Source organism: Cottoperca gobio, unplaced genomic scaffold (assembly GCF_900634415.1).
Source record: "Cottoperca gobio unplaced genomic scaffold, fCotGob3.1 fCotGob3_146arrow_ctg1, whole genome shotgun sequence".
NCBI lineage: Eukaryota > Metazoa > Chordata > Actinopteri > Perciformes > Bovichtidae > Cottoperca > Cottoperca gobio.
The window spans coordinates 1-13,074 of NW_021166807.1; the positions used below are offsets into that span (position 1 = coordinate 1).

Here is a 13,074-nt window from a genome sequence, read left to right on the forward strand (position 1 = left end):
ATAACTTTACTTTTTTCCTCCTCTTTCTTTTTTTTTATTTTTTTTTTTTTTCTTCATTTTTTTTTTGTTTACCTTATTTATATCTGATCTATTATTTATTTAAAAAACTATTATATTAAGTCTATTTAACCTTTTTGATAATCAAATAATATTTTTATTAAAAATATATTTAAAGGAATACTTTGCCGGTTTTCAACCAGTGTGTGCAGATGAACAGCACTAATGTAGACATCCAGAACTCGTTCCTTGACTTTGTTCATCTCTTTCGCCAGGTCTTGTCTTCTGTACAATATACTTTACATTTGTAACTGTTGTTAATGTGACTGTGTTTTTTCAGAGCCCTGGAGACCAACAAATACAACCATATCACAGCCACATACTACCTACTGGCAGAGCGGATCCTGAGGGAGAAGCAGGAGAAGGAGGTGCAGACTCGCTCCTCCAGCCCCAGCAACATCAAGGCACACTTCAGGTACACAACAGAAACACTGCTTCTGTTTGGACTGAAGGTTCTGTGCACAAGTCCAATTTTTTGGATAGCAAACTAGTGAAGAGTGTGATTAAGAAATAACAAACAAACAATTATGATACTTACAGGTTTTTGTTTAGCAGGATAATCTTCACAGCACGAACAGTACTTTTATGATTTTTGAAGCGTAAATTCAAAAACACCTTGCTTCTGAACAAAAACGATTGACTTTGAGACAAGGGAACCGGAAGTGTGTGTGTGTGTGTGTGTGTGTGTGTGTGTGTGTGTGTGTGTGTGTGTGTGTGTGTGTGTGTGTGTGTGTGTGTGTGTGTGTGTGTGTGTGTGTCTTCCTTTCGAATAGTGGTTCAAATAGTCCCCTAATATCGATACATGGTCTGCAATATGATACATAAATGGCAGAGTTAACCATGTTGCCCATGACGTGTCATTTATTACCAATATGGCTCTATGCAGCTCTTTGCCCATGGTTGTAATTAATGATAATAACCTTTCATTTCAACTGTCGTTTGCCTTACATCTGTAACGATGATGTGATTGAATACTATGAATTAGTCACATAGTGTTCCACATTGTGAAACCAATAAGGTAACATCCTTGGATAAAAAGCCAAAGAAGAAAGCCAAAGAAGAAAGCCAAAGAAGAAAGCCAAAGACTCTGCGCTGGCCGGGCTGCTGCGCTGCACTCTGCTTTTCCATCTCCCTGTACACATAAGAAAAAAAAGCAATTACGTTATTGTCCTGTATAGTTAGGCCCCAATCATAATAGTAAAACTAAGAAAATCTATCTGAGTTCATCCCTTTAGCTTAGCAAACATTTTCTCTTTGCTTCCTTGGCATAATTGTTCCTCTTAAAAGTAAGAGGAGAGCTGGATGGTGTACAATTATTAAAAGAAGAGGAACACATAAAGAAGGCTTCAGAATTATTTCCCTCTTCCTGCTCTACAGAGAGTGCTTTAAATCTAAGAAATGCTTTTAATAAGCCACTTTGAGGCATGAAGGCTGCAGTTTTTTTTACATACAAGGTTTATTTATTATTTACAACTGTCTATTCTTGAAATCATTCAGACCAGGGACTGTTCCACTGCCAGGCATACAGTATATGTCAGTGTTGGTAGTTTACTACAGTGTATTAGTGTTGGTAGTTTACTACAATATATTAGTGTTGGTAATTTACTGCGATATGTCAGTGTTGGTAGTTTACTACAGTATATTAGTGTTGTTAGTTTACTACAGTATATTAGTGTTGGTAGTTTACTACAGTATATTAGTGTTGTTAGTTTACTACAGTATATTAGTGTTGGTAGTTTACTACAGTATATTAGTGTTGGTAGTTTACTACAGTATATTAGTGTTGGTAGTTTACTACGGTATATTTGTGTTGGTAATTTACTGCGGTATGTCAATGTTGGTAGTTTAAATACAGTATATTAGTGTTGGTAGTTTACTACAGTATATTATTGTTGGTAGTTTACTACAGTATATTATTGTTGGTAGTTTAATGCAGATACAGTATATTAGTGTTGGTAATTTATTGCAGTATGTCAGTGTTGGTAGTTTGTATAGATAGATACAGTATATTAGTGTACATTTCTCTCACCTTGTCATGCAGGAAGATCAATGTTTGTCATATTTTTTGATGGTAAATGTGGCAAATGTAGCATTTCCACAGCAAGTTCCTTGCCATCAATATCTGTCTGTCCGTCATTTGTTTGAGCAGTGCTCTGGGTTTGACTGTGCTCGAGCAACTCTTCTTTTGGGGAAGTTGAGGAGCACTGCAAATATTTCATGCACCGCTGCCAGGTTCTGAAATCTCTCAACAAGTGAAGAGAGAGCTGGATCCACTACCACATCAAAAAATGTGATTTCTATTTTCCAATAGGCTTATCTGGAGCCTCATAACCAAAGTGCCTTTCTGCCTCAAACGCTTTTGTTTGATTACAGCCTCCACGTTCGTCCACATACATCTCCTTTGCAGTTGTCTGTGCATCAGAAAATCCAGTGTGAAGGAATCTTTTCTTCAGCAAATCAACAGCCACAGCTAGCTGCATGGAGGGTGACTGCATCAGTTTACTCACATGCCGGATCTTGTTGAGGATGTCAAACCATATGACTGTGCAAATAGAAAAGCGGTCTCTTCAGCCAAAGACTGGGCTTCAACTTTCACTACAGGGTCTGCAGTAGTTTCTCTCTCAAGAGCCTCTATGCTTTTTAACCCTTTAACACCTAAGCCTAAAAAGCCTCAAAATGTTTGTCTGGACTTTTTTGCTTATTTTGACTATGCAAAGGTCAGAAAATGTCCTGTAAGTGCTTTTGCCCATTTTTCAAGAATACCTGGAACTTTCAATATCTGGCAGTTATTTACAATTTATTGCATGTTATAAGAGTGTAACAACAGTTTAAAATGAAGAGAAACACAAAAACGGAATTTGATTTTAGAGGTTTAGTGAACAAAAAACACTGAAATTGTACATGACTAAGAGATTTGGCATGTTACATTTGAAGTTTGAAATGTATAAAACTATTTCCAGTAAAAGTTTTGAATCTTTTACTCTTTTTTTTTTTACTTTAAATGTGAAGAAACAGACCATACAATGGAAAATATGTACAGGCGTTTTTCCCCACACAGGGCAATTCGCTCCTCTCTGAGTGTCCCTTCACATGCAGAGGTCTTGGTAGTATTGCCAGTGACAGTTCCTGTCTGCCTGCAGACACAGGCCCACATCACAGTCCTCACACTTCCAGGCAGTGCTCCTCTTGCAGAGTTTAGAGCTTGAAGTCGATGGTGTAGCCGTTCATGTCAGCAAGCACAAAAAACTTCAGCCCCCACTTTGTTGGCTTGGCCTTCATGTACTGCTTGATGCTGAGCCTGGCCTTGGTACCAACCATCCTCTCGTCGACTGCAAGGTGCTGTCTTGGGTGGTAGATAGCCTTGCAGTTCATGCATATCATTTCCATGAGAGGTCTGACCCGGTGGAGGTGATCATAATCCTCGGTGCCCTTTTTCTGATCATTTTCCTAATTTTTCTCTGGGTCACTCATATGAAGATTAGATCAAATGGCCATGAACTGTCCTGTACAGTCTAGGGACATGGCAGTGGCAGGGAATGACGCATGGAAAATGGTTTGCTTACACCAAAAGTTGCTCATCTTTCTGCAGGTCCAAAACTGACATGTACAGCAACATGCCTATGAACTTCTTCATTTCTTCTGGAGTTATTTCATTTCAGATTAACTTTCTCCCTTTTCACAGAGGAGTTTGAAAACTGCAGCATCAAAGTGGGAAAAAATGTCACCTGGTGGTGGGTTTCCCATATCGAGAGGGGGTTGGACACCTGGGGTGGTTGAGTGGATCATCGGGCTCTGTCTCAGTCTGCCATCTTTGATGATGTGGTGAGGGGCTTCTGTCTCTGACAGCATCACCAGATGCTCCAGCATCCCCACAGCTTCTCCCTCTACAGCCCTGAATGTGACCTCTGGTGACACCTCCTAATCTCCAGCTCCAGCCTGCCCACAGCCTCTGCTTGGACGCAGGCTACTTAAAGAAGATGCGCACATTTACGCATAGAAAGTACAATTACACACCTAGTACAACCTTACAGACTTGGTACACTGTTCTAAACAAGTCACCACGCAATACAAGTGTTGATTTACATATCGTCTTGCTTCCATTTTAATTAAATCCGCTGTTCTCCGACTCTATTTTTCTGCTGCGTTGTCTGTGTTTCTCCAGCGCTGTGTGTGTATTCGCTCAAAACATTCGATTGCACAAACCATGACGTAGGTCAATTGTCTCACTACTCCCCCACTGCGAGTGAGACCCATATTTGTTTGATATCCTGTCTCCAAAATGTTGGAGAAAGGTCAGCAGAAAGTCTTCACACCTTCCGCCGCAGACTGAAAACCCACCTGTTTCGACATCACCTTGGCCAATAATAAAAAAGAATATTATTTCTGTATGTAGCACTTACATTGGTTTGGCTTATTTGAAGCTAATGTACTTGCAAGAGTCTTGCTGTTCAGAGTTGTATCCTCATGTTTGTTTGGACTTAGGGTTAGTCGCCTAATATATGCATCGGGCATGTCTGGGCCAAAATAACAAGGCTGATTTTTCCAAACGGGCACTGCACTAGTCATACTATACATGTTGTGTTCAGAGCACGTAGCATTTGAATCTGAAGATTTGAGAAAATAAAAAAATGGATGAAATATTCAACTCTCTGCAGGCAGTCGTGGCCCTCCAGAGTGGACATGCACCAGGACATCGAGGACAGCCTGGCAGCGTCCTCTATCTCCCATGCTGGAGGCCCCCAGTCCCCAGCCCGCAGTGCAGAGAACCTCCTCAACGGACATCGCTCCAAAGGCCTGATGGAGCTGGGCCGACGGGACGAAACAGTGAGCGACTCAGCAGGAGCACCAGCACAGGTATGTTCCTCCCTATCACCACCACCGGGAATATTAAAGTGATATGGCTCTCTGTTTGTTTGTGTTTCTGCTGTTGAATGCACTGACACATCTACGTGAGGACCCGGGAGTGTCACTCGGATACGATTATCTGCAGCACAGAGCCCCCCAAGGAACGGTTCTGGCGCCGATTCTCTTCACCCTCTACACTGCAGACTTCATCCACAACACAGCAAAGTGTCACCTGCAGAAGTTCTCTGATGACTCTGCTATTGTTGGCCTCATCTCTGATGGGGATGACAAGGAGTACAGAGAGCTGACACAGGACACAGAACCACCTCCTGCTCAACGCAGGGAAGACCTGGGTGCTGGTGGTGGACTTCAGGAGGCGCTATCATTCTCCCCCAACACCAGTGAACGTCCTGGGAACAGACAATGAGATTGTAAAGTCTTACCTTAAGTACCTGGGTGTTCACCTGAACAGTAAACTGGACTGGTCAGATAACTCTGCTGCTCTGTTTAAGAAGGGTCAGAGCAGCTTTATCTTCTAAGGAGACTGAGGTATTTTGGAGTGCAGGGGGCACTCCTTAAGACAGGGGTGGGGAATTAATTTTCGCAGGGGCCTCATGAGAAACTGGGACTGTTGTGGAGAGCCGGACCAACAGGCTGAACTTAATTCTAGTTTCCGGGCCGGACAAAGTGAGGGCGAGGGCCGCATGCGGGCCGCCAGTTGCCCACCCCTGCCTTAAGACCTTCTTTCACTCAGTGGTGGCATCAGCTATTTTCTATGGAGTGGTCTGCTGGGGCAGCAGCATCTCGGCTGCTGACAGGAAGAGACTGAACAGACTGGTGAAGAAGGCCAGCTCTGTCCTTGGTAGCCCTCTGGACACTGTGGAGGTGGTGGGAGATAGGAGAATGACGGCCAAGCTGTCATCTCTATTGGACAACATGTCCCACCCCCTCCAGGACACTTTGTCTGCACTGTGCAGTGACAGGCTGCTTCACCCGTGGTGTCTCAGAGAGATACCGTAGGTCCTTTCTTCCTGCAGCGGTCAGACTGTACAATCACCACGGCCCCTGGTAGACCACCACACCAAGAACAGACTATTCCACCACTGTTGTGCAATTATCACTGCCATGTGCAATATTCACTTTTACAATTTGTGCAATTATCACTGCCATGTGCATTATTACATTTTACAACTTTTATCAACAACTGTGTACTTATACTACTGTTACTCTATTTTATTCTAATTAATTATTGTGTACTTTACTTTCTTGTTCTTTTGCTGTAACAACGTAAATTTCCCCGTTGTGGGACTAATAAAGGATTTCTGATTCTGATCTTGTTCTAATGCTTTATTGCCGTCTCATTTCAGGGAGCCTGTGCTGTTGTTGGCTCTACTGCTGGATCTCTCAAGGCGCCCACACCATCTACCTCAGCATCAGCCAAGCAGAGAAGCTGCCTCTTCAGGTACTTTCGGTGGAGAGCTGTTTTAACTTTGTGTTGACCTTCACGAAACGTTCACATCCTTCATCACTGAATGAAAAAGAACCATCAACCATGATTCAATACAAAAAAGACCAAAGTTATTTTTTGGATCCAGCTTCTCAAATGTAAAGATTTTCCATCTATGGGAACAGATATGGGTTGTGGACTTGTCACTGTTTTCTTTATTGAGTGTCAGATCCATAAAATAACAGGAATATAAATTGAACTGTCCAGCATGGTGTTGCTTTGAGCTCCTGTTCTCACATTCGTTGTGTCTCATGTTTTTACAGGGTGGAGGAGGATGAAGAAGAAGAGGAAGAGCATGAGCCGTCTCCCCTTCCAAGCCAGGTCATCCTGAGACGTAAGCCCCCCTCCATCATCAACCGCCTCACCTCCAGGAAGAGCGCCCCAGTGCTCAACCAGATCTTCGAGGAGGGGGAGTCGGACGATGACTTCGACATGAACGAGGGTCTGCCACCCAAACTCAGCCGTGTCAAGATGAACATGGCTGGAAACACCGCCAACCTGAGCTCCGGGACATCCCCGGGGGCCACGCACAAGCGCTACCACCGCCGCAAGAGCCAGGGGAGGGGGTCGTCGTGTTCGAGCTCTGAGACGAGCGATGACGACTCAGAGAGCCACCGCAGGCGTCTGGACAAAGACTCGGGCTTCGGTTACGGCTGGAACAGAAGGGACAGCAGCGAGGGGCCACCGGGCAGCTCAGGGGGCAACGGAGGGGGCAGCAGCTCGGGTCAGAGTAAACCTTCCGGAGAGGGAGGGGGGACCTCCGGCCCTGACATGGGGAGTCCTCCTGGAGGGGGTGGTAACGGAGGAGGGGGGGGAGGTGGCGCTGGAGGGGGAAGTGGGGGAGGAGGGGGGGGGTAATAAAGGACAGGATAGCCCCTCCAGTTGTTGTAACAACAGCAGCAGTACTAACCCCTCTCTCAGCACGGAGCTGGTGGAGAGCCTGAAGCTGATGAGTCTTTGCCTCAGCTCCCAGCAGCAGCACCGCGGGGGCCGGGGGGGGCAAGGAGGAGGGGGGAGGCAGTTCATCATAGACCCTCGCAACTTCCCAGGAGGGAGCGTGAAAATCCAGGAGAAATCCGCCTGGAGGATGTGCATCGGCTCCACCGGAAGCCTGGACACCATCACCCTCCCCATCACCACCGCCGCCACCCTGCCCCGCTCCCATGCCGCTCACCACCACCGCAAAATGGCGGTGCACGGTTCCCCCGGCAGCAGGGACGCTCACAGCAACCTGAGTGCTCTGAAAAATGGTGTGCTCCAACTACCTCTGTGTGAAAAAACCATCTCGGTGAACATCCAGCGGGGCGGGGGCTCCAGGGACGGCCTGCTCTGCAACTCGGCTCCGGCCAGCTGCTGCCAGGTCATCTGAAGCTCTCAGTGAGAACACATGACGGCCTGCTGCTGTTTTCACTAGGCTGCTTTTACATTCATTAGTGTGTTTAGTACCTTTTTCTTTTTACCCCCCCAACTGCCCTCCAGACTAGTGGAATAACCTCAATGACAGTCTGCTGCTTTCAGAACATATAACATAGGAAGGTCTGATTTGATGCTAACTGGATATGGGATGGAAAACATAATGGCAGACTTTCTTTTAGCTGTGCTGTTTGGGAAAACGTATGTTAATGTTATGAGTATAAAGTGAATATTTTGAAAAAAGTCATTATTATGAGAACAAATTTTAGTAGACAAAAGTCGAAATAATTTCTGAATGAAGCCATCATTTTTAATATTTAAAGTAATTATTTTACAAAACAAATCATATTTTGAGGCTAAATTGTAATTTTACAATAACAATGTTCTAATAGTTTAGGATAAATATTAAAATTATTCTCATAATATTTACTTATATTCCACTAATGTCACTTTTATCTTGTATTTCTCACATTTAAAATTACATATTTATTCTAAAAACACTGCAATGTTTTTTTCTCAAAATGTTTAATTTGGAATCTTAGAATTCTTTGCCGTAACTAATTCTAATTCTCTGTGGTACTTATACTCCAGTAGAAACACTCCCGCCCTCTGAGCGTCTATAACTGGGATTACGCACGGGAAGAAAAGGTTTGTTTTGACTCCATTCTGGACTCCATATTGCACTCAGACAATTTGTTTTATGTTTATGTTTCATTTAGAAAGTTATTTCTATTAGAATGAATTCAACTCATCTGTCAAAACCCCTTTACATCTGACTGATAAACGAGCTGGTCGTTTATCAGAGTGTGTGTACTCCAACATAATGCTAATCTTTGGAAAAGTTTCTGCTGACCATATATTTAAAATGAGGTGTTCTTATTTTTTTATCCATATTTCAGTGGTTTGCTGATAGTAAACATTAGATGGGTCTGGCTCTCACTACCAAAATCCAAGTAGTGTGTTCTGGTTTGACCTGCTGGCTTCTCTCAGTCCCACCTCTTGACTCTTGTATATACAGTATGTTGAAAGTAAAGTTTATTTTTAAAACTTGTACATTTATTTGGAGCGATCTGCTGTTTGAAAATGTAGAAAGGCTTGTGAAGTGTCATGGTGTCAGCAGTAGGAGCTCACTTGTCATGAACTCCAGCTTTAAAGGAGCTGCCCAAGAGAAGATCACAGAAAGACAGGACGGGGGGACGGGGACATTCTCTAAGGGCATTGGCAATAAGCTATATGGTGTGTTGCAGCTATCTGTACAGAAACATTTTATTAGTTTAATGTTCTTAATTCCAGACTTGTGCAGCCTCACAGCGGCCACTTTGGACTAAACAGAAAAAAGGAAAGCTTTCTTTGAAATATTTCTGTGTGTCTTTGGTTGTTGTCTGACTTTTCTTTTTCAAAGAAAATGTAAATGGAGTTGTAAATATGGTGCTCTTTCTCTTTCTGTAGAACAGCTGAGTGAACCCCTTGGTGCATAGCTGTACAGTAATCTAGCCTTATGATAATTAGTACTGTATGGGTGTCTTATTCATACTGTCAGGTCTGTCTGACTGTCGTCTTGCTCCACTGTATCCAGGTGAATGACGTGCATGTGTTTCAATGTTTGACATTCAATGACACACAGGAGAGAGAATCAGCCACAGAAATGTTACTGGACCAAAAAGCAGAAGAAAAAAAGGGTTGGAACTGACAGAAATATTCAGTGTATTATTCTGTAGTTGATACCTGGTGTCAGAAGTTACATATAGCTATGGTGATATCCAAAAATAAAATGTGGAATACTGTCTCATACCTGTTGTCTTCTTCTGGTTCTTTCTTCACACTTACTGAAACCAATGAGTTATTGTCTGTGACTCAAATGACATTATCACCTTATAGACCAGGATAGTTATGTGTGTGTTATATGTGTGTGTGTGTATATATACATATATATATATATATATTATATACATATATACTATCATATATTATATCTATATATATCTATATATCTCATATATCTATCTATATCATCATCCTATATATATTACTATCTCTTATATATATCTATAGGTATATACATATATCACTAATATATATATATATACTATATATACATTCCATATATATATTATATATATATATATATACATATACTTGTATATACTATATATACATATATAATATACATATATAAACCTATACATCTACCTACTCAATCTACCTCTCTCTCCTCTCTCTCTCCCTCTCTCTCTCTATCTCTCCTCATCCTCTCTCTCCCTCTCTCTCTATCTCCTCTATCTCTCTTACCTGCTCTCTACTCTCTCTCTACTCTCTCTCTCTCCCTCTCCCTCTCTCTCTCTATCCCTCTACTCTATCTCTCCTACTCTCTATCTCTGCTCTACCTCTATCTATCTTTCTCCCTATATCTCTATTCTCTCTCTTATCTCTCTCTCTCTCTCTCTCTCTCTCTCCTTCTCCTCTCTCTCTCTCTCTCTCTCTCTCCTTCTCTCTCTCTCCTACTCTCCCGTCTTTCGCTATCTCTCTCTCTCTCTATCATCTCTCTGCTTATCTATACTCCTCTCCTACTAGTCTCTCTCTCTCTGTGTTTCTCTCTCTCTCTCTCTCTCTCTCTCATCTTCTCTATCTCTATCTCTTATTCTCTATCTCTCTTCATACTCTATTACATATCTTTACTACTACTCTAAATATACTACTCTATATCTCATATATCCCCCTCTCTCTCTCTCTCTCTCTCTCTCTCTCTCTATCTCCTCTCTCTCCCTCTCTCTCTCTCTCATCTCTCTCTCCAGCATATATAATACCCTATTCCTATACTCTACTATCCATATATAGTATTTATTATATATTTTACTCTCTCTCCTCTCTCTCTCTCTCTCTCTATCTCTCTACCTCTCTCTCTCTCTCTCTCGCTTCTCGCTATCTACCTCTCTGCTCTCTCTCTCTCTCTTTCTTCTATATATCTATCTCTCATCTCTACTAATCTATCTCTCGTCTCTCTATAATCATATATATATATTATATTTTGTATCTCTCTCTCATCTCCTGCTCTCTCTCTCTGTCTCTCTCTACCTCTCTGTCCTTCATCTCTCCTCTTCTCCTTCTCTTGTGTCTCTCTCTCTCTCTCTCTCTCTCTGTGTTTTTCTCTCTCTCTCTCTTTGTCTACTCTCTCTCTCTGGTGTCTCTCTCTGTGTCTCTCTCTCTCTCTCTCTCTCTCTCTCTGTGTGTCTCCTCTCTCTCTCTGTGTGTCTCTCTCTCTCTCTGGTGTCTCTCTCTGTCTGCTCTCTCCCTCTCTCTCTCTCCTGTCCTCTTCTCTCTCTCCCCTCTCCTCTCTCTCTCTCCTCTCTCTCTCTCTCTCTCTCCTTTCTCCCTCTCTCTCTTCTCTTCTCTCTCTCTCTTCTTTCTCCCTCTCTCTCTCCCTCTCCTCCTCTCTGTCTCTCTCTCTCCTCTCTCTCTCTCTCTCTCTCTCTCCTCTCTTCTCTCTCTCCTCTATCTCTCTCGCTCTCTGCTCTCTCTCTCTCCCCATCTATTCTCACCTATCCCTCTCCTCTCTCTCATCTCGATCTCTCTCCCTCTCCCCCTCTCTCCTCCCTACTCTCTCTCTCTCTCCCTATCTCTCTCTACATCTCTCTCTCTCTCTCCCTTCTCTCCTTACTCTCCCTCTCTCTCTCTCTCTCTCTCTCTCTCTCTCTCCTCTCTCTCATCTCTCTCCTCTCTCTACCCTCTCTCTCTCTCTCTCCCTCTTCTCTCTCTCTCCATCTCCTACTCTCTCTCTCTCCCTCTCTCCCCATCTCCCTATCTCTCTCTCTCTCCTATCTATATCTCTCTCTCCTATATACATCTTCTCTATATATCTCTCACATATCTACAATAATATAATAACATATTATACCTATTATCTATATATCTCTATAATATTCCTATACTACCCCATATATCTCCCTCTCCTACTACTCTGTGTCTCACTCTCATCATCTGTATCTCTCTCTCTCTCTCTCGTCTCTCTGTCTCTCTCCTCTATCTCTCTTCTCTCTGTCTGTCTCTCTCTCTGTTCTGTCTCTGTGAGTCTCTCCTCCTCTCTCTCTCTCTCTCTCTGTGTGTACTCTCTCTCTCTCTCCTCTGTGTGTCTCTCTCTCTCTCTCTCTCTCTCTCTGTCTCCACTTCCCCCCCCGCTCTCTCTATATATAGATTAATATATTTGTGTATATATATATGTGTATATATATATATTTATAATATATATGTGTGGGTATATATATATATAGTGTTGTATATATATATATAGGTTTGTGTATATATATATGTGTTATATATATATATAATATATATATAATATATATAGTGTGTGTATATATATATATATATTATATATAGATATATATATATATATATATATTAGTGATATATATCTATATATATATATATGTATAATTTTTGTTTGTTGGAAGATCACATTAAAGATGGAACAAGTCTGACATTTACGTTGTTGTTATTCTGTCTTCAAAAACCTGCAATTTCATAAGGGTATATAGACTTTTCATATCCACTGTATACGTATCAGTTGCTACTGACATAGGAGGTTTGTTAGTCTATCAACAGTAGCAAACAAGGCCTGTGCATTATTATAGTTTTTGATGTCAGAGAAAGCCTTGTATTTCTCAGTTCTGAATCATATATTGCACTCTGTATTTATAGATGTAATAATGAACCCAGAGATTTGTATTACTATAAAGTTATTATGGAAACATTTTAGCATACTTTGTCTATTTCCACATCCAGCCGTTACAGAGCATCGAGATCATTTATTAGTTTGTGTCCACCTGATGAATGTCTCCGTATTCAGTCTCTACCAACCAGCTAGCCTCCAACTGTGGTGCTGAGTTATTACAACTTTCTCTCTGAAAGGCCTGCTCCAAAAAGGAGTCAATCCTCGTTGACCCCTTTGTTAAAATGCCCGATAGCAGTCATAAAATGTTTACAGCCTGGTGCAAAAAACAGGATGTGGGTATCCTCAAAGGTTGCTAGCCGCTGTTACCGTGGCCTCAACTCCAGCTCTTGGCCCATTATTAGATGTTTTAGTTAGGCGGAGTTGTTGCTGCCAACCTGGCAACGGCCGGAGCCGCCCACTTTGAACTTCAGCCTATGGCGACTACGTCCATGTTTCATACAGTCCATGGTTTAAAGCAGTGTGATGAAGATGCAGAGTAATATGCTCGTTGAAACACTGAGCTTTTCAAGGAACTAGAGGCTTC

General features: G+C 42.3%; 1 protein-coding gene across 1 annotated transcript; it reads left to right on the forward strand.

Moving 5' to 3' along the window:
- Window positions 1-337: 337 nt before the first annotated feature.
- On the forward strand, window positions 338-9,613 carry LOC115004584 (SNF-related serine/threonine-protein kinase-like; the record flags this gene model as incomplete). Its single annotated transcript, XM_029426257.1, is given in 5 exon segments — window positions 338-472; window positions 4,713-4,911; window positions 6,270-6,364; window positions 6,673-7,255; window positions 7,257-9,613. Coding segments are annotated over 5 exon segments (1,534 nt in total), but the record flags the coding sequence as incomplete, so codon positions are not given.
- Window positions 9,614-13,074: the final 3,461 nt, after the last annotated feature.